General features: G+C 41.2%; 1 protein-coding gene across 1 annotated transcript in view; it reads right to left on the minus strand.

Annotated features, from left to right (window-relative positions):
• Positions 1-13,763: 13,763 nt before the first annotated feature.
• Positions 13,764-27,176, minus strand: part of LOC121876723 (multiple coagulation factor deficiency protein 2 homolog) — a 100,111-nt gene continuing 86,698 nt past the window's right edge. The window contains exons 2-5 of the mRNA XM_042382119.1: positions 22,392-22,622; positions 17,395-17,481; positions 14,962-15,155; positions 13,764-13,959 (exon numbers count right to left, since the gene is read on the minus strand). Coding sequence (XP_042238053.1) covers positions 13,859-13,959; positions 14,962-15,155; positions 17,395-17,481; positions 22,392-22,615 — 606 coding nt within the window. The 5' untranslated portion in view covers positions 22,616-22,622 and the 3' untranslated portion in view covers positions 13,764-13,858. The remainder of the gene's footprint in view (positions 13,960-14,961; positions 15,156-17,394; positions 17,482-22,391; positions 22,623-27,176) is intronic.

A 27,176-nucleotide genomic window follows, 5' to 3' on the forward strand; every position in this document is an offset into this window, starting at 1 on the left:
TTATATTATGAAAAGAAGTGACCTTGATTCTGGTTAGATTAGTCGCCATCTGCTTAAGTCATCACCTGTGTTAAGTCATCATAGTCATCATGTGAACCAGTCAGTCAGCTCTCTGTCTGTCCTGTTAGTTGCCATATTGTCTATTTGTGCATGTATGAATCTGTCTATATTCACCCGGTGTCTATTGTAGTCATCTTCTCCGTGCATTCCTGTTATCTTTTATTTCTTCTCCTTTTCCACCCACAGGAATAAATATACACTGTAGCTGTAAGGTCGTCTGGTAACGTTGAAACTGCACATCCAGACGCATTATGAAACTCAGCTCCCCCCACCTGTTATATCTAACTATTTCCTGTTTCTCTTTATTCTTCTATTTACTCATCTTCCTTCCTTACTAATACAAACAACATTAAAAAAATAGGCGAAAAGTGGGGGAGGAGGAGGGAGCCGTACTGCAATCGTGGGCTGACAGTGTCCAGTGAATGAGGGTGCGCCGAGTCCGTAGACTTGCATCGTTTTCCAGCGTAAATAAAATGGTTATGCAGTGGCTTCCTAAAGAAACCATCGATATGGGACCAGGTTTGTTCCACTGTACGAATTTTTTTGCGATTTTTCCACCAAGTTTGATGAAAAACGATTGTGCCGTTTCGGCTGCCCAGAGCACACACACACACACACACATGCCTAGTCCTATAGTATATTAGATTATGAGCTATAGGAAGATGTAGCAACACTTTATCCCCCACCTTGAATTGTCTGTCCTTCGCCCTACTATCGAATGCAACCTTGTACTTAGTCTGAGCCTGTTTTAACTGAATCTGGGTAATTCTACAGCTTTCATTCCATTTTTTCTCGAAGCTTAATCATGTATTCATAGGTGGTAATAACCTGTGACTGCCCAGTGTCTTCTTTATCCTGAGAATAGTTAAGGGACCCCTAACTGCCGTTCCATATCGCATCTCAAAGGGGAAACCCCATGCTTGCCTGAGGTGAGCAAAGAATAATGCTGGTAGATACCGCTCCCACTAGAGTCTAGACTGCCGCTCTCGAGAAGCTTCCTTTTCATAGAAAACTTACTTGGTGCCTTAAAAGAACGGATTTAATTTTACCCTAACTATTTTAACTATTTACAGCATCAAGCTCCCTCATCACAGAAAACGTCTAGCGAGTGATTTTGTCTTTAGCAAAAACTCTGTCACAAGCCATATACGTTTTTAGTCCTAGCATCCATTGCATAAATATACTTGGTTGTATTTTTGCCCAGCTCATACTGATGATTTACAAATTAAGCTTAATAGACAGAAATAAAGTAAATGGGATCATTGTCTGCTTATATATATACTAGCAAAGAGTGCCCACGGGCGGCTCTTTCGCTAGGCCACGGTAGGATGCCACCCTCCTGGAGGCTCCACATTGTCTCACTGTAGTGCATTAAGGTAAACCACATTTTTGGTTTTGCCATTAGGAGCGAGTATGTACAGATTTTTGCCAGTTCCCACTCTGGAGCATCCAACATAGAATTGTCCATGAGAGAAGCAAGGAAACACCAGGTTTAGGCCAACCATCTTTAGGGACTGTCCCTGGCTTTTGTAGATGGTCATGGCAAAGCTCACTTTAACCGGGAACTGAAGTCGTTTGAACTCAAATGGCAGGTCAGTGGTAATGAGAGGTATCGTTGGTATAAAAACGTCCTCTCTTTTAGCTTTTCCTGTCAGTATTGTAGCTTCCAGTACATGTGGCATCATGTTCTTCACCACCAGTCTTGTGCCATTGCAGAGGATTGGTGGTTCAAGATTTCTTAAGAGCATTATAGGAGTTCCAAACTTGAGAGTGAGGTGGTGAGGAGGCATTCCAGCGGGCTCCAAAGAATTAAGGAATTCTGCAGGGTACTGGACTGCTTGGTCCTGGTCGATTACTGTATCAACAGATTTGAATGAGGTCTCACTGCCTGGAAGCTGTCTGAGTAGAGACATGTTGATTTCAGCCACTGTTTCATTCTTTGGTGCCAGAATTGCGAGTTCACGCAGCCACTTGTGATCCTTGTATTGGTGGATAATGTATGGGTACACCATGTTAGTGAGCTCAGTTGAGGACTTTACAACATTTCCACATCCTTGAGGAATGATTATATATCTTTCTCAATCAACAGTGAAAGTTCCATTCCCAATCTGTAGTAGAAGGTTTGCAAACCGTCCAGCATCCTGATCTCCTTGTAGATGTACTCTCATGTTTGTGGATCGGGTGAGTGTATGAACACTTCTCCAAAGGTATGATGCCTTGAGGCACGCAATCAGTTCATAAGCTGGAGTGCTTCGAGGAATGACAGGTAGGGTCTGGCGAAAGTCTCCAGCAATGACCATTGTAATGCCACCCATGAGCTGGTCATTTTCTCGTATGTCTTGCAAGGTCCTTTCCAATGCTTTAAACGCTAACTTGTGAGACATAGCGCAATCCAAAATCAGTCAGGTTTTTTCCGCATAGCTCCATCACTTTGTCTTCCAGCATGATCAGAGCCCTGCTGAACATGTCATCCATGAACTCAATCTCTTGACCAGGATGTTCTCTTCTTGCTTGATGAAGCAGATCCTCTGAAAGACTTTCTTGGTGGTTTTTCCAGAGCTGGCTTGGGTTGGAAAGTCCACATGTAGCAATCATGATGGCAAACAGGTTCCTCATTCTCATTGGCGATTGAGTAGCTGCCGCCTCTTCTAATGAGTCATTCCAGTGACCATCATCTTCCAGTAGGCCAAGGAGATTGCACGCTTCCTGATAGGTTCTGCAGACTTGTCCATTCACTGTCTTGAGTGCTGTTACTGCCTGACTTTATCCCTGGATATCCTTCAACATCGAATCCTTGAGCTCTTCTTTGGAAGTTTTTCATTGAAGCCTGCCATATGTAGAACTTGGGTACGTCAACATACAGGAATATTTGAGCAAACTCATCTTCCTGTGAAAGCTTGAAGAATGCAGTGAGGTCCGGGAGGCTCATTCGCTAGGCCACGGTAGGACGCCACCCTCCGGGAGGCTCTACATTGTCTCACTGTTCACTCCCTAAAAATTCTTCTTCCATCAATAGTTCATTAACGGTGTATATAAGTTCCACTACAACGGTACAGCAAAGTATATTTTTTAGCATTAAACTGTTATTTTATTGTCTGATCATCACTACATATAACACCACCCATCATCACTACATATAACATCATCCACTATACTACATATATAACACCATCCATCATCACTACATATAACACCATCCATCATCACTACAGATCGGTAAAGTAGTTTCCCAAGATTTCGTGCGGGACACACAGACATACGTCTTTGTTTTATATATATATATATATATATATATATATATATATATATATATATATATATATATATATATATATATATATATATATATATATATAATTTCTTTCGTTCGTTCTTTCTTTCTATTCGTGAACAATGACGTTCCTTAAATTAAAAAAGGAGGCAAATAACATAAATAAAGGACCTAGGTGGTTGATAAATATAAGTTTAGAAAACATCAAAAGCAAGATGGTCACCTCTTCTGCCTATACCGCCGTTGGGGTCTTCTTGGAGCTTTGTAAGCAGGTAGTGAGTTGATGACTGGTTAAGGGAAGATGGAAAGTTAGGGAAAAAGATTGCAGGTGACCCCTAGCAGCTCCTGGGAGCCCCGAGGATGACACGGCTGGCCACGGCGGTAGTAAACGGTCACGTGAATGTGTATGTGATCTGGTTCGAGTTATGAGGGACAATAAATAATCCAAAACTTCTCCTCATTATTCTTTCTTTATAATCTTCGAGGTGGAGGAGAAGGTTCCATGGGGATATAATCCTTTTTCAATTTTGTTCACGTAAACATTAATGAAACTATTCAGGAACTACCAACTTCTATAGTTTATCTCTATATTTGGTAGAACAATACCCGTATACCTATATACTAAACTTCATTTTGTTTATGTGGTCGACACTGTTATTAGAGAGTACTGTACTGGATATCTGGCAGTACCTCTTCAGGCTATGTATACATATTTTACTCTGTTTATTTGCTGTAATGCACATCAAGTTGTCTTTGTTGTACTGCTCATCAAGTTGTATTTCTGTACGCCTCATCAAGTTGTCTTTTGTTGTACTACTCCTCAAGTTGTATTTGCTGAACGACTCATCAAGTTGTCTTTGCCATACGGCTCATCAAGTTGTATTTGCCGTACGGCTCATCAAGTTGTCTTTGTTGTTCTGCTCATGAAGTTGTCTTTTATGTATGGTTCATCAAGTTGTCTTTGTTGTTCTGCTCATGAAGTTGTCTTTTATGTATGGTTCATCAAGTTGCCTTTGCTAGAATCGTACTCGTGGTGTCTGCTGTAATGCTGTTCATGTTGTCTGTTGTAATACTTCACGTGGTGCGTCTGCTGTAATATTTCATTGGTGTGTCTGCTGTAATACTTCACGTGGTGTCTCTGCTGTAATACTTCACGTGGTGTGTTTGCTGTAATATTTCACGTGGTGTCTAATCTTCAGTTGAAATAAGCTGTAGTGTCTAACCTACAGTGAACTAAGCTGTGTGTCTAATCTTCAGTTGAAATAAGCTGTATTGTTTAATCTTCAGGTAATCCCAAGCATGACCTTCCTTAGTAACAAGGCTTCAGAAATCACCGCCCCCCATCTTTTGAAGTGGTTAAATAACATCCACTTGACTTTTATCTCGAAACTACACGTGTACACACTTATACTGTTTGTACTTAACTTATCCCTACGCTGTCATCTGGTACAAACATCACATTGCAGTCATGGTTAACACTCATTCGTAGTTGCGCGTGACTATGGTTGTTTCGGTTTATAAGGTTACGTCGTTAGTAGGTGAACACTTCCATTTACATATATCTACTTATTTTAATTTCAGTGTTGTCTATTATACCAACTAAAGGGTAGGAATGGTTGTGGCGTTTTTGCTTATCTCTCTTACAAATAAGGTACCGAAGCACTATATGTCAACAATGATCAGTTAAAAGAACACTTGAATAAAGATCAATTATCCAAACGCCAATTTAGCCTAATCTAAGCTACCCTAATTTAACCTACCCTACCTTAACTTAACCTAACCTAACCAAACCTAACATACCCACGCCTAACTTAAGATAAACCCTCCACCCCCCAATCAGCATTTACGTGGTTAATCTTCAGGTGATCCTAAATTGATATAGATACATCTCTCTGACTCCTTAATAACGGTGATTGATAACTCTGGTAGAAGCATCGAAATCACACACACACACACACACACACACACACACACACGAACACTTTCGATTCGTCTGTAAAGTTAACTACCTATTTAAAACGCATAAACAGCGGCGTAGGAAGTAAATATATTATTAGTCAGTTTCATTTCATTCTGTCGCAGTCGCCTCTATTACACTTGTTAAGTATCTGTACAACATTCATCTTCAGTGACCAATTGCCCATGAACAAAGAATTGCAAGGAAATGTTAAAAGAAAATGATCCCGAGGGCAAAATGCAACTAATCTTTATTCTTATTGGCTTAAGGTCATTACATTTTTTGCTGTTTGTGAGGCTTAAGCTAAAAGCGTCTGGGGCTGAAGACCGCAAACGGGAAAAAATCAAATCAATAACATCATAAACTGGATACTAAACTAAGGAAAGGTGACAACATACCTGTAATAAAATAATGGTTAAGATTACTCGACCACAGTAGCCAGAGCTGAGAACAAGAAGCTGAGGCATGTTGTAGACTATTTTCACCTAGCTGCCACTGACCATCCTCCCTCACACAGCCGTCATTGACCATCCTCCCTCACACAGTCATCACTGACCATCCTCCCTCACACATTCATCATTGACCATCTTCCCTCACACAGTCTTCATTGACCATCCTCCCTCACACAGTCGTCATTGACCATCCTCCCTCACAGTCACCATTGACCTTCCTCCTTCACACAATCGTCATTGACCATCCTCCCTCACACAGTCATCACTGACCATCCTCCCTCACACATTCATCATTGACCATCTTCCCTCACACAGTCTTCATTGACCATCCTCCCTCACACAGTCGTCATTGACCATCCTCCTCACAGTCACCATTGACCTTCCTCCTTCACACAATCGTCATTGACCATCCTCCTTCACACAGTTATCATTGACCACCTCCTGTCGTCCACCATCCTCCTTCACACAGTCTTCATTGACCATCCTCCTCACACAGTTGTCATTGACCATCCTCCCTCACAGTCACTCATTGACCTTCCCTCCTTCAAACAGTCTTCATTGACCATCCTCCTTCACACAGTCGTCATTGACCATCCTCCCTCACAGTCACCATTGACCATCCTCCTTCACACAATCGTCATTGACCATCCTCCTTCACACAGTCGTCATTGACCATCCTCCTTCACACACAGTCATCATTGACCATCCTCCCCTCACATTATCATTGACCATCCTCCCATACACAGTCGTCACGCACCATCCTCCTTCACACAGTCATCATTGACCACCTCTCACACAGTTATCATTGACCATCCTCCCATACACAGTCGTCACGCACCATCTCCTTCAAACAGTCATCATTGACAATCCTCCTCACACAGTCATCACTGACCATCCCCTCACACAGTCATCATTGACCATCCTCCCTCATAGTCATCATTGACCATCCTCCGTCATAGTCATCATTGACCATCCTCCTCGCACAGTCGTCATTGACCATCCTCCCTCACAGTCATCATTGACCATCCACCTCACACATTCATCACTGACCATCTTCCTCACACAGTCACATACAGTCATCATTGACCATCCTCCTCACACAGTCATCATTGACCATCCTCCCCACAGTCATCATTGACCATGCTCCTCACACATCTTCATCACTGACCATCTTCCCTCACACAGTCACATACAGTCATCATTGACCATCTTCACTCACAGTTATCATTGACCATTCACACAGTCGTCAGCACCATCCTCCTTCAAACAGTCATCATTGACAATCCTCCTCACAGTCGCCATTGACCATCCTCCTCACACGTCATCATTACCATCCTCCTCACAGTCATCATTGACCATCCTCCTCACACAGTCATCATTGACCATCCTCCCTCACAGTCATCATTACTATCCTCCCTCACAGTCATCACTGACCATCCTCCTCACAGTCATCATTGACCATCCTCCTCACACAGTCATCACTTACCATCCTCCTCACAGTCATCATTGACCATTCCTCACAGACATCATTGACCATCCTCCATCACCCAGTCATCATTGACCATCCCCCCTCACCCAGTCATCAATGACCATCCTCCCTCACACAGTCGTCATTGACCATCCTCCCTCACAGTCACCATTGACCTCCTTCCAATCGTCATGACTTCCTCTCCACAGTCGTCATTGACCATCCTCCTCACAGTCACCTGATCCTCTTCACACATATATCTCTTCACACAGTCCAACCATCCTCCTCACCAGTCATCATTGACCATCCTCCTCCACACAGTTATCATTGACCATCCTCCCATACACAGTCGTCACGCACCATCCTCCTTCACACAGTCATCATTGACCATCTTCACTCACACATCATTGACATCCTCCCATACAGTCGTCACACCATCCTCCTTCAACAGTCATCATTGACTCCTCCTCAGACATCATTACCATCCTCCATCACCCAGTCATCATTGACCATCCTCCTCACCCAGTCATCAATGACCATCCTCCTCACCCAGTCATCTTAACCATCCTCCTCACCCAGTCGGTATTGACCATCCTCCCTCACCCAGTCATCATTGACCATCCTCCCTTACCCAGTCATCATTAGCCATCCTCCTCATCCAGTCGGTATTGACCATCCTCCCTCACCCAGTCGGTATTGACCATCCTCCCTACCCAGTCATCATTAGCCATCCTCTTTCACCTAGTCATCATTGACCGTCCTCCTCACCCAGTCATCAATGACCATCCTCCTCACCCAGTCATCATTGACCATCCTCCTCACCCAGTCATCAATGACCATCCTCCCTCACCCAGTCATCTTTAACCATCCTCCCTCACCCAGTCGGTATTGACCATCCTCCCCACCCAGTCGGTATTGACCATCCTCCTTACCCAGTCATCATTAGCCATCCTCTTCACCTAGTCACAATCGCCTCCCCACCCAGTCAGCATTGACCATCCTCCTCACCACCCAGTTACCACTGACCATCCCCTTCACCCAGTCATAATTGACCATCCTCCCTCACCAGTCATCATTGACCATCCTCCTCACCCAGTCAGCATTGACCATCCTCCTCACCACCCAGTTACCACTGACCATCCCCTTCACCCAGTCATAATTGACCATCCTCCTCACCCAGTCATCATTGACCATCCTTCCTCACCTCGTCGGCATTGACCATCCTCCCTCACCCATTCATCATTGACCATCCTCCCTCACACATTCATCACTGACCATCTTCCTCACACAGTCACATACAGTCATCATTGACCATCCTCCCTCAAACAGTCATCATTGACCATCCTCCTCACACAGTCATCATTGACCAACCTCCCTCACAGTCATCATTGACCAACCTCCCTCACAGTCATCATTGACCAACCTCCTCACAGTCATCATTGACCATCCTCCCTCGCCCAGTCATCATTGGCCATCCTCCCTTACCCAGTCACCATTGTCCATCCTCCCTCACCCAGTCATCATTAACCATCCTCCCTCACCCAGTCAGCATTGACCATCCTCCTTCAGCCAGTCATCATTGACCACCTCCCTCACCCAGTCATCATTAACCATCCTCCTCACCCAGTCGGCATTGACCATCTCCTCCCTCACCCAGCTTACCACTGACCATCCCCCCACCCAGTCAGTAATTGACCATCCTCACTCACCCAGTCATCATTTACCATCCTCCCTCACCCAGTCGGCATTGACCATCCTCCTTCAGCCACATCATTGACCATCCTCCTCACCCAGTCATCATTAACGATCCCCCTCACCCAGTCGGCATTGACCATCCTCCCTCACCACCCAGTTACCACTCGACCATCCCCTTCACCCAATCATTGAGCATCCTCCTCACCCAGTCATTACCAATCATCCTCCCTCACCCAGTCGGCATTGACCATCCTCCCTCAAGTCATCATTGACCATCCCCTCACCCACTCATCATTGACCATCCTCCTCACACATTCATCATTAACCATCCTCCCTCACCCAGTCGGCATTGACCATCCTCCTCACCCAGTCATCATTGACCATCCTCCCTCACACATTCATCACTGACCATCTTCCCTCACACAGTCATCACTGACCATCCTCCTCACACAGTCATCATTGACCATCCTCCTCACACAGTCATCATTGACCATCCTCCCTCACACAGTCATCACTCACCATCCTCCTCACACAGACATCACTGACCATCCTCCCTCACACAGTCATCATTAACCATCCTCCTCACCCACTCATCATTGACCATCCTCCTCACCCAGTCGACATTGACCATCCTCCCTCACTCAGTCATCATTAACCATCCTCCCTCACCCAGTCGGTATTGACCATCCTCCCTCAGCCATTCATCATTGATCATCCTCCTCACCCAGTCATCATTGACCATCCTCCCTCACCAGTCGGCATTGACCATCTTCCTTCACCCAGTCATCATTGACCATCCTCCCTCACCCAGTCATCATTAACCATCCTCCCTCACCCAGTCGGCATTGACCATCCTCCTCACCCAGTCATCATGACCATCTCCTCACCCACTCATCATTGACCATCCTCCCACACCACTCATCATTGACCATCCTCCTCACCCAGTCGGCATTGACCATCCTCCTCACCCAGTCATCATTGACCATCCTCACATTCATCACTGACCATCTTCCCCACAGTCATCATTGACCATCCTCCCTCACAGTCATCATTGACCATCCTCCCTCACACAGTCATCATTGACCATCCTCCTCACACAGTCATCACTCACCACCTCCCTCACACAGACATCACTGACCATCCTCCCTCACACAGTCATCATTGACCATCCTCCTCACCCACTCATCATTGACCATCCTCCTCACCCAGTCATCATTGACCGTCCCTCACCCAGTCATCATTGACCATCCTCCTCACCCAGTCATCATTGACCATCCTCCCTCACCCAGTCATCATTAACCATCCTACCTCACATCAGTTATTCTCATGTCAGTGAAGACAGTTAAGTTAACACGGTGAAAATATAGACATGTAAATGAGACACCTGCCCCTGGCATGCAATTACTGTCATCACTTCCGTCTACGTCAAGGAAAGTTTTGTTGAAACTGACTATAAAGTTATGTAAATGTCCTACACGTAGATATCTGTTTATCTAGAAGAGTTAACCCCTTACCCAACCACCTCTCGGGATATATTTGTAAACAGTTTATGTAAATGCGGCACGCTGAATACTAACCAGGCTCCAGCATTTCCCTATTAGTAAGAAGTATCCATTCACTGCTGTGTGGACTGAGGTCTGTTTCGGGGGCGAACGAGCGAGCCTTCAATGAAGTTGAAACAGTTGATGGTTTCATCGAGCTTCTGTTAATTCTTCTATGATCGGAAATTCGGAACAAGTAGACATGGCACCATTGCTGACCACCCCATCTTCCACTTAGGTCAAGTGCACACAACCTGACCTTGGCTGTTAGATTGGTATGTAGAGTTATCTGTGTAAGTATAGGCATATATCGGAAATTAGATTAGCACCCGTTATCGACAGAATATAACTTGCTTATCTTGAGCAGCTGAATGTAGGTGAAATGTGAAGTAGATGAGCAATCGCTGCAAAAGTAGTAATTAAGATATGGCCACAGTAAAGGTATCCGTTCTGTTGGTACCACATTCAGGGTCTTCTGATACCACACGTTGAATAGCATTAACTAGGCCATGTCTTCTCTCCACCCGTGCTGTATGCGATCCACACTAACATGGTGTTCTAGTTTTCCTCTCAGGTGCTGTAGTGGTCGTTGATTACTTGTTTATCCACCCTCAGTGTATCTATCTATATAGAATACCTGCCAGTTTTAACTTTCTTACTATGTCATTTCAGTCAGGTTCTCTTCGGCCAATCACAGTATTCGTTTTTAATTCTCGTGGGAGAGTTTGTAGGAAAATACACACGCCTACCTGTATGTAATCCGTTTCCTAGATCCTTGATCATGCCAATCGTCTGCCGCCTCCTCCTCGTACTAACTCGACATTTTGTACTTAGGTGGACCCGTCTTGTGTTCGTTCAATCTTTGGTTTATATATTATAATCGCAGTTTAAGCTTCATAAAGCAACTGACGTATTTTTCAAATAGGTATAATGTTTTGTTTTTATTGCCATAATTAAATGAAAATTAATTCCTATATAACATAGTTTCCTCTTTTTAATTTAAGACGTCGTAACAGCTCCAACTGTGTAATGAATATTATCAATAATTTATCACAATATAACCTACGACAACATTTAATACTGTGGTTATTGAAGGTAGTGCTTCTTGTACTGTACATAATGTTCATTAATTCTCTTTTGATTACCGAAAATGTCCAAGAAGTGTTTATCAACATACACATAAACAGTGTGTGAAATAAAGAAATAGCTAAACTACAAGGCTGGCGTTACGCAGTGTGCAAAGATATACAAAGAGTTTCGTTGATTGGTGGCGTCGACAACCCTACCCGGAAGAAGCGTCCTGGACGACCTCGTATCACTTCCCCACGCACTCTGAAAATTACCCAACGTCAAGTAGATAAGAATCCACGTATTTCAGCACGGCAGTTAAAGGAACAAAACTCTAGGCTACTTAGTCATGTGTCTGTACGTACTATTCGTAGCCGGCTTCATGGTGACTTGAAATTCAAGAGGTGTATGCCTGCAAGAAACAGCTTCTAACAGACCGCCAACGCAAGATTAGACTCGCATTTGCCAAGAAATACTTGCAGTGGGACGAAAGAAAGTGGAAAAAAAGTGTTGTGGTCCGATGAGGCCACGTTTGATGTTACTGGCAACAGTAAAGGCAAAGTGTGCCTGAGGCCTGGTGACCCCTACGACCCCAAGTACATTCAAGCCACTGTAAAATTTCCAGACTCGTTAATGGTTTGGGGTCTTTTGGCTATAATAGTGTTGGTAGCCTTGTGTTTTTACCTCGTAATCAGACTATGAATAAGGATCGCTACCTGGAGCTGTTGTGTGATGAATTACCCGACTGTTTTGAGAAGACTGGTTGTGATATTTTTATGGAAGACGGTGCACCGGGCCACACTGCTAAATTAATACGTGCTTGGTTTGCATTTTGTGGTGTGAAATACATTGAGGACTAGCCAGGCAACTCACCTGACTTTAACCCTATTGAGTACTTGTGGGCGATAATAAAGAAACAGTTGTGTGGGCGGGATACAGCGTTCCTAAGCTCCAGGCCGCCATCCAGGATATTTGGGTCAACCTTCCATATACCTCCACCATCGTTTCGAATCTGATCCCAGGCGAGTTAATCACACAACCACCGCATTCAGCTATCCGTAACCACGCCCACCAACATGATCACCTGTTTTCTCCGTCTGGTTTCTCAGTTCTTGGCAGGAGCAATTGTGAGACGGACCTCCTCATTATGGAAGCCTTGCACCAATATAAAGTAAAGCCATCGATTTGTGATATGGCTTCCTGTGAATTTTTGTGTTTTTCGCACTAAGACTCGTCTAAATTAAGGTAATACCTCCTGTATATTTTTATTTCTCATTGTTTTTTCCTGATTTTAGCTTTGTACGTAGGTGTCTCGTCATTTTTGTCGGTTTTAAGTTGGAGTGCTCTTTCTTTAAATTTTGTGGACTGTTTGGCTGTGTGAGGAAAGGATGTACTATGACGGAGTTCTAGTGTAACCGACATCCACGGAGAAACGGTGGGCACCGCGGGCAAGACAGCTCTTAGACAATCATAAGCTCCTCCTTCACGATGATCAAAAGAGAATCAATGAACATTATTATGTACAGTACAAGAAGCACTACCTTCAATATCCACAGTGTTAAATGTTGTCGTAGGTTATATTGTGATAAATTATTGATAATATTCATTACACAGATGCAGCTGTCACTATGTGTTAACATGACAACGAAGTGCTGTTCGAGAGTCATATAGAAGAAAGTGACTCCATCCCCATTGTAGCAAACTTTAGAAACCTCGGAAAGACACAAGAGGATATGGCTGGTCAGTGAGTCGTGATGGGTCCTCCTTCCTGTATAGCAGTGAGACAAGACTATACAAACAAATGGTATTGTTTTGTTGTTCCTGCTGAGGATAATAAGGAATAAGGTTGTGATGAGCAGTGTCTACTGTGTAGTGTTGACTGTCTCCACACATCGACCATTACGTCTGGACCATTAAGAGACTGGCCCATAATGGTGTAACCTGATACAAGGTTTTCCTCCATCACCTCCACTCGTAACAACACTTCTTCCTTCTCTCACGGCCAATAGCTTAAAACGTTCATCATGATTCGCGCAGACGCAAGTATGCAAGTATGCGAAAATTTTAAGATGATAAATTACAAAACCAGATCCCTAAGCATTTATATAACTCTAACCCTTAAATTAAATAAAGCTTTCCCCTGGATTGCATTGGCCGCGCTTCGACGTAATCTGTATTTGTACCCTTCTTGTCATATTTTACACAAGTACTGTTTAATACTGCAATAAGGTCTTTCAATGGAAATTAAATCTTATATTTTTTGTTTATTATTCACACAATAAACAACATAAAATTCATAGTTGATTTATTATTGTCTTCTTGGGTGAGGACCTCTTGCCTGGTGACTTATGAATGCTTCCTGCGAGTCTGGGCCAGCCTGAACTCCCCCCAAGAGATGTACCCGTCATTGTTGTTGTCGTTCTCCTTCAACACGTCATCTATCAGTTCTGTTAATGGACACAGCTATTAACAACATATTCTTTCTAACAAATCCTCCATTTCTATTAGTTTTTAACAATACAGTATTTATAATATGCCTTGGTTCATATATGTATAATCCCAGTTCCCAGTTAATTATAATTACGTAGGAGGTACAGTATAAGTTCTAAAGCGCCACACGATGTCGATCGTACCCATACATTACAAAACGCTCCCGGTAAAACATCGTCTAACAGCTGCATTTAAGATAAAAAACTTTCACTGCCTCTGCCAAAGCTCAACATTATTAAATCAACTGCACTGTTATAGGAGTCCTCCTTTAACTCACAAACCTGTAGTATTCAAGAAACACACATTTTCTTTCATTTCGATTTAGTGATCAATGATTTGTCTAATAGTTGTTGTCTAGTATAAAAAGTGACTTCCTGAAGATCTTGGTTGTTGGAGCAAAGTAATGCATAACAATAGTTATATTCATACACGGCATGTTGTTTACGCAAAAGAAGTCAGGTGATAGTTATTGAAGACAATTCTGTTTTTGTTATATCTCTTAATCCTTAACGATTGATGACTAGTAGATTTAGTGCTCTAGATTACGTGCTGGTGACCTACGTTGCTAAAGCGAAGTACTGCAATTATTATTTAACAATACCAACATCTTTAGTTCTAAGAGTGTTAGGTAAATGCCAGGAAAATTTATTTGTTTCTCTGTGTGTATACAGTAGTGAATGCATAAAATGAACACCATTTACTGATTTTGCAAACAGTCAAAACAAAAATACACGATTAAGGAAACTGGCATGGGTGTCAAATAGGTTTAACCTGATGGACGTTACATAAAAGATTTTAACATTTGCAATCAATGTGTCGTATAATCTGTGTAATTTTTGAAAAATTATATCGCAAATTATATTATAAACCGCTGTTGCAGCCCTCAGTGCACTCTATTTGTCAAAACTTAGATTAGAATCCTTCGACACTTGAGGTGAATGCCTACGTGATCAACTCACCAACGTAAAACTTTAATTTTTCATTCCATTTCTCTTGGCGGAAGTTTTCTATTATTTTCCTCTCATCCTTACTGAGGTTCTTGAGCTTCTCCTCGTCAATGCCCACGTCATCATCGTCATCGTCATCGATATGGTTGATGGCTGCCATGAGCTCCATCCCGTCAAGACCAAAGTTGTTGTCAAAGTCGTGTATTCTGAAACAAATGAATTATGACGTGTTGAGCCACACAACTCATAACATGGAATTCTCCTGCGAGTGCTCAGATTCTTTTCTTCCTCGCTGTTTGGTAGCAATTAAATGCTTACCTTCCTCTCTTGATGACCAAGACTGTTCACGAAGATTAAAAATTTCTCATTTTATTCCTTTTATCTTTATGAACCTCTGTGAAAATGGCAATATTATTACAGAACTAATTTGAAGTAAGTAAGATACATGACTTGCCGCAATAAATTCGCTGCACCAGTGATGAGTATATTCTTAAGCATCATCTATAGGTAACAGAAACGTACTTTTTTGAGAAAGTTAATAATAATAATCATCAGGGTCGCGATGCGTTTACAAAAGTTGGGGACCAAGTTAATCAATTTCTCAAAGGCAGATTTAAAAACAAAATCCAGATGAGGGATTCACACGTCATAGAATGGCACATAGGGCTGTAAGAACTCATCAGATTACGTGCATTTACAGTTCTTTACAGTTCTACACTAATGGAAGGCAACGATATTCTGCTGCTTAATTCTGACCAGCGAGAACATTATATCTCTACCTTTAACTATATTCAGATTATGAAGGGAGAGGTTGCTCACTCTCTTGGATCCGCAGCTATTTAGTGTGCTGTGGGTGTGGACTATTCTTGGGATCAGTGTCAACAATCAGTGGTGATGAAGACCATTCTCTCATAAAACGCTACAGATTAACTGAGTTGCTCTTGAGTTTAAAAGGAAAGACGAAGGAAACTTAATCGCCGATTAAGAATAATTATTACTTTTAAGTATCTTTTTTTCTAATAATCAATATTTTGAAGCTCAGGAACATGATTGCAAAAAAAAATATCCTCTGCCTTTCCAAAAATCAACCTGCTCTTTAATTTGATTTACATACGAAAATGTAACAAAGTTAATTAATTTTAATATTCAAGCACATAATAGTTATTATTTGGTCTTATATATACACTGCATCTGTGAGACAAGGCGCTTAACCTCTGGTTCGAGATTTGTGTGGTGAGAAGGGGTGCGTTCCCGTTTCTCCGCCCTCGGTTGCTGTCTAGTATTAGCAAAGACTTGATGAACGATCCTTAAAGACTAGCTCGCAATGCAATAGACACCTCAGTCCGAAAAAGTTTTCAGGAACTCCCTTACTGGCGACGCTGCTAACTTTTTATTAATATAAAATGTCAAGTTTTGTGTTCTAGAAACAACAGCAATAAAGGAAGTAGGTAGTAGGCATCTACCAAACAGGGAGGTACTACCGCCTGGGAAGATATTGGAAGCATAATGTATTGTCTGATGGTAGACCCTGCTGCCATATTGCATCACGAAAATTGTGACCAAGTCCCAGGTTCCTGATCTGACTTTCTGCCTCATTTACACACAATTGCAGGGTCTCAATTGTGTCTCTTACTTGACAACACAACATACATGTATTGTTTCTATTTTTTTTTTTTTTTGTATTTCTTTAGTTCTTTATTATTATTATTATTATTATTATTATTATTATTATTATTATTATTGCTGCTGCTTTTTTATTGCATTATTATTTTATTTTACTTTTTATTATAAATTTTATTTACCATGAATAATTATTACATTTCGCCCCCAGGCCTCGATGTGGGTCAGTGACCTGTGCCCGGGTGGGCTAATCCCTGTAAAAAATAAAATAAATAAATAAATAAATAAATATTATTAGATCAAGGTATATGAGGAGGGGTTAAGGTAAATCTACTTTGCATAGCTTGTCGTAGTGTTCCTGTTGGAGAGGACTCGCTCTCCTGCCTAATAGGAAACAGGAGGAGATATCTTTAACCTAAATTGACGATACAAGTGAATATAACTAAGATCCTGGCGTGCATCTACGAGTGGGTTTTGCAGGTTATGTATCTATGCTACTGTGCCAAGTAGCAACCTTGTAAATAAGCTACTGTGCCGAGTAGCATTTACATATATAATTACGTGGCAACACTCCACGTGTTATGTGGCAACATTGCCCCGAGGCTGCCATATGGCAAGGCAGTCTCAGTCTGACTGTGTGAGTCGTGCATGGCACACGCTAGTCACCACTCCACTTGTATTTCTCTCATCCATAATAAACGGACTTCAGTGTTACCCGGTGTTTCCCTACCCATCACTGCATTCCTCAGGGAACACTTGTAACCATCAGGTTTCATTCTTGTTTAGGATCCCAGTACCACCCGACACACTAGAAGTAAAACTTACTTGAAGTAGTGATAGTCCAGCTCTTTGTCTGACATTTGCTCGATTCTGTCCAAGGACAAGTATTCAGGAAGTTCCTCCTTCAAGTGTCTGACGATGGAGAAAAGATATCAAGATATTAAGGTCACATTAACATTTTTGTATGAAGACCTTTATACACATAATTTACATTGTTTATTTAGTAAGATCATGTTTATATTATATTCAGTGTAATATTTTTCCACATTGAGTTTCTATTACCAAATTAATTAACGTATTTTGTAACGCTTGTTGGACTATTAAAAAAATTCGATTCATAAAATAAGTGTGTTGTTGTTGTTATTGTTACTGTTGTGACATACGGTACATCTTTATCCACGTTTACCGATGGTCCGGTAAAACTAACGCTCGTGAAGGTTGACAAAATCAGATACTTTTGTGTGTGTGTGCAATACTAGGTCAAAGGCGCGTTATTGTTGAAATTCACCTGAAAGTAATGTGCCTTATATGGGCCCTCTACCGGCTGTTTTGAAGGTGGGTGTACGGTATTTTAAAAGAAAAGTGTGGCTGTTATAACTATCAGAAAATTCTTATTTCGGTTCTCCATGATACACCAGAACAACACAGAGAGACCTAATGACGAAACTGGACACATTTGAAATGACTATTACAAAAACTTATTAAACAAATATAAGTAACACGTATCAAAGGGCAGCATGTATGATTTTCTTCCATTTTAAGTTATTAAGCTACAAAATAAACCATGGCAACTGAAGCAGGATAGCGTCGCGACGCCATAAATCAATTTAATCTAAATAATAAGGAAATTTTTCCAAGTCATTTCTATCGGCTTTCTATTTCTATATTGCATTAAAGTTCTGTTCTATATTTCAATATCAGAGCTGGGAATCACCCCTCCCTTTTAACATCATAATAAGAGGGATAACTTCGAAGTATTTTTGTTTCCACTTACAATATTTGGGGACTTTCTTCATGTTGTTCCCGAGTAAATTGTCCGTTTACACAAAGCCGTATTTTCGCTATTTTTGACACGCACTAAACCTAAATATATCGTACTGAAACATATTTTTTCCGAGCGAGAATTGTGAACTTTTGGAACAACCTGCCAGAGAGTGTTGTGACGGTACCAAGTGTGACCTCTTTCAAGACCATACTTGACCAACACTGGAGCAGGTTCAGATACATTCAGGTGCCGGTGCATGCCCAATACTTGCCAACAGTGCGTAACATTGACGTCACAGGCTAACGAGCCGATCACTTGCTATGAGGATGGAAGTAAAAGACATTTTACCCTCACAAAATCTAATTAGGCTAAATTATATATATATATATATATATATATATATATATATATATATATATATATATATATATATATATATATATATATATATATATATCGATAAAATCACACGGGGAAAAGGAAACAACGGAGCACCTTAGCTTTCGTCTTTATTCAAGACATCTTCAGTTGCTTATCAAGATTTATCTTATCCACGTTTTCATTGTGGATATATATATATATATATATATATATATATATATATATATATATATATATATATATATATATATATATATATATATATATATATATATATATATATATATATATATATATATAATAGTGGCGAATCCTGACTTAAGATCTTGAGCACGCTCTATTTTGTAGAGCGGGAAGGGGGGGGGGTGTGCTGTACCTAGGTGGTTTAACATTAAATAGTAGTTTGAGATAATATGATGATAAAGGCTTTCAAGTAGGCCTGCGCAAGCCATTGTATTATTAACTTAGCCTGCTACCTATTCTCTCATTTAAATTTAAAATAGCCTAAACAAGGAAAGGAAAAGTATTTGAAAAAGTTAAATTAATTAAAAACAATTTAATTGTATTTCAGTATATAAAAGTCTACAAAAGTCTTACCTTTCTCCTTCTCCTTGGTTTCTTCTCCCCTTTTCTTTCCCTTTCAGGCTTTCACTTATAAACGAACTCCATCCTCCTTTTTTTTTTTCAATAAATTTTTCAGTCACTTCATCGTAAAATGTATGCTTCATTTTCAAGTGCCCAAGAAGTTTTTTCAATTGACATCAACGCCAATGACAAAGTATTCAAATTATCAAAACCAGTTTTCGACCATACACTGTGATCAGTTGAAAAGAGCAAACACGGCCAGCAGAAAAGTTTGTTTTAACTTATTTGAGCCAGTCAACCAATGTGTGCTTTCGTACTGCATGATATTAAAATGCCTAACATATTCTTTGTTTTTATCTGTATGCGTCTTTGTAAGTCCTGGAATTCGTGGACATGGTCTACGTTTTCCTACGATTTCAATTTTCTCTGAAATGTTTCTTCTCGAAAATGGCTTTTCCAGCAGTTCCTTAACTAAAAAAGTGTCCTATTCTACCACAGTTTCCATCGCAAGTAGAATATTTATAACACTATAAGTCTATAACACTCGGGTAGCAGAAGCACCACAACACACACGAGCGGAAGAATGTAAGCAACTCGCACAACCCACACGGACTCGTGGGTGGAGCGACATTGATGCGCCACGGCCAGGCGCATCATATCAGCCAATTCACCTGGTGTGACTTTAACGTCAGCGAGCTGCGCGCGCAGGCTTTCATCGAGGTGAAACAGCACCTACCGATGCGCTTGGGAGAGGAGCTAGCCCCGGCCTCGCTCGCTTACACAGTGCTGTTACTAAGCTCAAGGCTGCATTTTAGAGTATAAATGTAAATTTATTATATAAGATGAATAAACAAAAAAAAAGCTCTGACCAGTGAGCATGCGCCGCATGCCTAGCATGCTCAGAGGAAACGAACACCTTGACCCCTGCATAAGAACAAAAATCGCTACCACTGCACTACAAGGACAACGAAGTAAGCCTAGGCTTTGTTTTATTTCACACAAGGTCTGTTCATTTGTCATAATTTTAAAGCTACATATATATCTCAATAGTCCATACTTATACATGCTGAGTTCCATTCACAAACGATACCTCACTAGTCGGGAATCGAACACTGGACCTCTACGTGAGAACCGGAATCGCTACTACTGCGCCACAAGGACGTTCACGTTGCTTAAAAATAAAACGAGTGAACAGGCTTTCTGTGAAATAAAACAAAGCCTAGGATTTCCTTTGTTGTCGATGTGGCGCAGTATCTTTGTTCTTGTGCAGAGGGCTAGGGTTCGATTCTCGACTAGTACGCTCACTCAGTAACAGGTGGCGCTGTAGTAAAATTTGGGGACCTTTCTGGAAAGTTATTGGCTGTGTTGGCAATATCGCACACCTTCCTCCAGTCCAGTCGACCTCACACAACACGAGGTGACAACAAAGTGAAGGTTATTCCAGACCAGTGTTTTATTTCCACATGCTTAAGTACTATCCAATACCAGCAGGACTTTACACCATGAAGGCCCTTAACAACAGTGATTGAAGGACTATCGGCTGTGAGCGTAAACATTATAATTACAGTTTTTATAGTGACATGTCTGTGCAATTAATTTTTTTGTGATTTAACGCAGTTTTTTACATTGGCTTCTCACAAAGTCCTCCGCAAATGGTTGCCAATTGTCAATTAAGGCTTCTCCTTCACGACTATCATAACTACGTGGACGGATGATGACACAGTTCTCTCCTGTGATGGCATTTATTTTCCAAGGAGATTAATGGTTCGTATAATTAATAATATAAAACATTTGTAATAAAAAAAATGAGTTCCAGAGTCCTTACATTGCACCTGGTCGCCTTTAAAAGCTGAATGGACTGTGGTTTGCAATTGGTCACTAATTCAGCCTTATTTGTGCTAGCATACTTTTAATCATCGTGAGTGAGATGTTTATAACAAGAAAAAAATTCGTCCAGAAAAAGCATCGATGACTGTGAATCAGAATGAGAAATATTGTGCTGTAAATAAAGTATTTCCATATAATAGCAACGAATTTTAACCACATAGTTCGTAGATGCTGCAAACTAAAACAATCTCTCAGACGAGTTTATTGATATGCATTATTTTATGATTATTGTCCAAAGTTATGAGGCGGACCAGGTGGGGGGAGATGAATTTAGTGATGGCTGATTGGATACGGTGTACACCTCCTGCTCTAAGGTTTGTTTATTCTTGCACAGGGCACACCAAATTCACCCAGTTATAAAGGGATACCTAACTTTATAGTTCAGAAAGTGGGATAAGCTAATTCTAGAGACGACCACTCTGCCTCCTGAGGGCTTAGTGGGCTGTATCCACACTGCCCTTAACGGTGTCGTCAGGACATTAAGATCAGCTTTCATTTTATTGACAGCCTTATTTTAAATATTGTCGTTGCTCCGTCTCCCACATCTCTCTCTAGATCTTGTCCTCAAATCTCTTCCTTAAACAACCGCATGTTTACCTCAAAGTTTGTCTATTTTCATTTACAATACAAATGACTACATTGGTGTAAGTCTTCTAGTTGTCCCCTGTAGGTATATACATGTATCAGGTGGGAGGCTCTTTGTAGGCTCTTCCTCCAAATTTGGTTCAGGAAAAGCAAATACTGTGAAAGCTTTCAGGAAAATGCACAAAGAAAAACAGCTGTTAACATTTCACTAAAAAAGCAAAACGGTTTTAATTTCATTAAAAGAAAAGACAAAGAGATCAGCTAAAATTTAATTGTAAACTGTGTTTTCATTCGTGTGGATGCGCGTATGCGCATGCCAGTGTGTTTTAACCTTGAGTCTGTGCGGAATTCTGAAGCAAGACAAAATATCCAAAATACCGGGCCCGGTGTCCTGGAGATTCTCACTGTGAATATTCCGCGTCACTTAAAACATAAAGATATATCTGTTTAACTTCACCTAAAGCGAAAAAATATAGTCTAACAATTGCATTCAAACTGTACTATCTCCGATAAAGAATTATTTGATTCGTTCACGACAAATATTTCGCACAAACGTCTGTGATCTACTTAAACGCTATTTATTGTTGACAAGGAATAGTTCAAAACATATCATACTCACTCTCTGTCGTGCAAGAGTTGGTTGTCCTCCAGCAGTTTAGGATTAGAAAGCTGCGCCGGCGGCTTTTTTGGTACATGGTGACGGTGCTTGTTCTGCTTCTGGTGTTGGTGTGAGTGTTCGTTCGTCCTCCTATGCATGGGTGGGTGGGATCCCTCTATGGCTGAGGTCGTCAACACACACGTCGCCCATACCGCCAACACAACCCATAGTGCCAAGACCTTCATCCTGTAACTGTATCACTGATAAATTACTAAAACTAGTTTGGCGAAAAATGCTGCACTACATACCTGTAATTTTAGTCTGGTGTCGATAACCAGACAACAACAAAGCAAAGGTTGACAGTTATCGTGCTGCTTGTAAAATATATTGTTCGTGATCATACAAATATTACACCTAACATTTCAACCTGCTTCTGCAATCATGAGCGACTTATTTGGCGTTAATGAGCGACTTATTTGGGATGAAATGCGCAGGGCATCCAGACATAGCAAAGTCTGTATAGTAGACGACTTTAACTTTAGCCAAATAGATTGGGTCGACCTAATGGGTAACTCAGAATCAGAGGATTTTCTTGAAAAAGTTCAAAACTGTTTCCTATGTCAACATATAACCGAACCCACCCAGGGTAATAATATCCTCAATTTAGTTCTGTCAAACAGAGAAAATCCCCATTAATAATATCGAGGTAGGGAACGAACTAGCTAACAGCGATCACAGAAATAGGATTCCAATTAGAATTTAATGGCAGTCACAAGGAAAATTCATTTAAGTCCCAGGTTTCACAAGGGCAAACTTTGATAGTTTGAAAAGGCAACTGAGAGAAGGGGTATCACGTTCGGAGGTGAATTACATGACCTCACACAATGTACCCACAGAGAGCGACCTCACTTTACCTGGTGACCTGACAACGATAACCTCACAAAATATGATGGTCGAGGATGACCTGATCTCAGGTTGACGAGTTCCACAACTATTTAAATAATGAGTTACTTAATGCACAAAGGCAGAACATACCATGCAGAAAACTCAGATCAAACAACAATGACCCTAAATGGATAAATAATTATTTAAAAAATATTACTGGACAAAGGAAGGCTGTAGGTAGGAGAATAAATCGTGGTAAAGGTTACCTCCGAGATTATTATAAGGTGTTGGCCAGTAGGGTTTAGACCGAGATAAGAAAAGCAAAGAGGAATAATGAACTGAAGGTAGCAAGGGAGGCAAAGTCAAACCCAAGGGGTTCTTTCCGATGTATAAAACTAAAACACGAGAAATTATTGGATCAATACAGTCAGATACCGGCGAGCTAACTGATAACGATGGAGAAATGAGCAATAATCTGAATAAATATTTTTCAATAAATAGTTCCTATGGCGACGGACAAGTGGCAACAGGACAGGCAGAGAAGACTGCGGGAGTCTCTAGTCACAATTCTGCACATAGGCGGCACAGATAAGATGATCATTTATTCACTGGGATCTAGGCAGCAGTTCAATCTGGTTCTGTCTGTGTGACTGAGCAGCCCTTTTGAGGAGCCACTCTGCTCACCCAGCATGGGGAGGAGGCTAGAAAGGTTGCCCTAACCATAGCCTGCCTATAAAAAAAAAAAAAAAAAAAACTGACAGGGCAACTGCACTTAGTAAGGTCATCCTTATGCGGTCGAAAACACAATAAAAATCACAGATCAAAACAAAAACAAACTATACAACCTCTGATGGTCACTGCACGAAATGTCAGGACCCTTCTGTATACTGGCACAAATGAGCGTCCTGAAAGAAGAACTGCCCTTGTGGCAAAAGAGCTGGCTAGGTATAACAGACGTAGCAGCCATTAGGGAGTCCAGGCTCGCAGATGAGGGTCAACTCACAGAACGGGGGTCTGGCTATACCTTCTTCTGGAAAGGTAAGCCTGCTGAGCAAGGAAACCACATTTACGGAGTTGGCTTTGCAATCCGCCAACGCATCCTACACAGACTAACTGAAATGCCTATTGGAATCAACGAGCACCTCATGACGCTCCGAGTCCCACTGAATCACTGACGTCATGCCTTTTCATCAGTGCATACGCCCTGACACTGGATGCAGAGGATGACATCAAGGAGGCCTTTTATGCCAACCTTGACAGAGTGCTAACCTCTATCCCCAAAGAAGATAAGGTTGTGCTCCTTGGTGACTTAAATGCCAGATTTGGCAGAGATGCTGACATTTGGCAGGGAAACAGAGGGAGAAATGGACTAGGCAAGTGTAATGCCAACGGCCTACTCCTTCTCAGCAAGTGTCCTGCACAAAACCTTCCTATCACCAATACCTTGTTCAGGCAGGTTGATAAGTTCAAGGGTTCGTGACAACACCCACGTTCCAAACACTGGCATCTCATTGACTACATCATTGTCAAAGAAAGAGATCGCCGAGATGTCCTCATCACACGTGCCATGACAGGCTCAGACCACTTATTACTCCTAAATCTTTCTCAGTCAGATTTCTCTATAACATCGTTGTTTATCTGGTATCTGGTTTCTCTGTTTACATCTCCTAGACTAAGTACTTTACATTTGTCCACATTGAATTTTATCTGCCATTTTTCAGACCATTTGAGAAATTTGTTTAGATCTTCCTGTAGTTTTGCGGAGTCCTCGTCAGATTTAATTATACGCCCTATTTTAGTGTCATCAGCAAATTTATTTATGGTGCTGTCTACGCCGATATCTATGTCGTTTATGTATATAATAAATAATAATGGTCCAAGTACTGAGCCTTGGGGTACTCCACTAGTGACGTTACTCCAATCGGATTTTGTGCCGTTAATGCTCACTCGCTGTTCTCGGTCCTGTAATCACGCCCCAATCCATATTAGAATATCTCCTCCAATGCCATGAGCCTCCACTTTTCTTTTTAGTCTTTCGTGGGGGACTCTGTCGAAGGCTTTGTTAAAGTCAAGATATGCCACATCATAGTCGTGCCCGTCGTTCACTGATTCGAAAACAGCTGAAAAGAATGTTAAGAGATTAGATAGACATGAACGCCCGATTGTGAAGTCATTTTGGGAATCATTGATCAACTTGTGCTTCTCCAGGTGATTTCGAATAGAGTTTGAAATTATTGCTTCCAGTAATTTGCCTACAATTGATGTTAAGCTGATTGGACGATAGTTAGAGGATAGTGTTCTATCTCCCTTCTTGAAAATCGGTATTACAATCGCTGTCCACTAGGATTCTGGTACTACACCTGTTTTTAAGGACATTTTAAACAAATATGCTAAGGGCTTACTAAGCTCTTCCTTACATTCCTTTAATACTCTGGCAAATATCTCATCGGGACCTGGTGACTTATTAGGCTTTAGCTTGTCTATTTGCTTACTAACGTCGTTACTAGTCACTACTATCTCGCTTAATCTATTTTCTTCACTGTCTCTCTATATAGTTGGTGCCTCGGGTATCATGTTTAAATTTTTGGTGGTGAAAAGTGTTGAAAAATATTTATTCCGATTATTGCTCATTTCTCCGTCGTTATCAGTTAGCTCGCCGGTATCTGACTGTATTGATCCAATATTTTCTCGTGTTTTAGTTTTATACATCTGAAAGAATCTCTTGGGTTTGACTTCGCCTCCCTTGCTACCTTCAGTTCATTATTCCTCTTTGCTTTTCTTATCTCGGTCTTAACCCCACTGGCCAACACCTTATAATAATCTCGGAGGTAAACTTCACCACGATTTATTCTCCTACCTATAGCCTTCCTTTGTCCAGTAATATTTTTTAAATAATTATTTATCCATTTAGGGTCATTGTTGTCTGATCTGGGTTTTTTGTATGGTATGTTCTGCCTCTGCGCATTTAAGTAACTCATTATTTGTTGTTGTGGATATCGTTGTCACACACACACACACACAGGCGTGCGCGCGAGCGCACCTTCCGCACCAGTATTGACAGCCGTCAACCTCAAACCCGTTATGAAACTACAGTAATTATACAAGTATAGTCTCCTTACACGCTGGCTCACTTGTGGGTTCACCAAGTGCATATAAATGATGCAATACACGTCTACCTTCAACCGTTGATCATGTACAGTATAACAAGCCTTAAGTATACACACTGTAGTATAGGCTACATATACACATGTTTTGCGCTTACACAAACACACTACCCTGTACTTACTACACTGTCTCACACTGTTATTTCAGCATTTACTATTTATAAAGTGACTTCGGTGATTATTTCTTGGGATTTATGAAAGAAGTGTATGAAGGGAATCCCTGCGCTGCTTGAAAGGAATTTACTATTGTTTTCGAAAATGCAAGCGTCTATCAATATGGACGTTCGTATAGATAGATAATCATTATCAAACTTTAAACGAATGGCATCATCTCTAACATAACTACCCAAACTTAACCCAATTTTATCTACCCTACAATAATTTAGGTACAGCTTGATTATGATAGCAAACGCCTTTAACAAAGCAAATTTTACAGTATGTTGTACAAGCATTTTCATTAATTCATACCAACAAAAACCAAATGTTGCCCGTATTGGGCAAAAACATCAGTTGCGTTGTAAAGCTTACTCGATTATCCCTATTTAGCGTTACATGTAAAAGCAATTTATGTATGTATTCAAATTATTTACATTAATAAAGACGAAGAAAATAGAGGCCACGTTCGCTGAATATTCAACAGTAGTTCAGTGTACTATCTAGGTCAGAGAAGGTAAACTGTGGCCCAGGGCCATTTTTGACACGCCGAGGGTCTCAGGGCGGCCCGCGACCATGGGGGGTTCTGATTTAAGAGGAGATC

Source organism: Homarus americanus, unplaced genomic scaffold (genome assembly GCF_018991925.1).
Source record: "Homarus americanus isolate GMGI-L3 unplaced genomic scaffold, GMGI_Hamer_2.0 scaffold51859, whole genome shotgun sequence".
NCBI lineage: Eukaryota > Metazoa > Arthropoda > Malacostraca > Decapoda > Nephropidae > Homarus > Homarus americanus.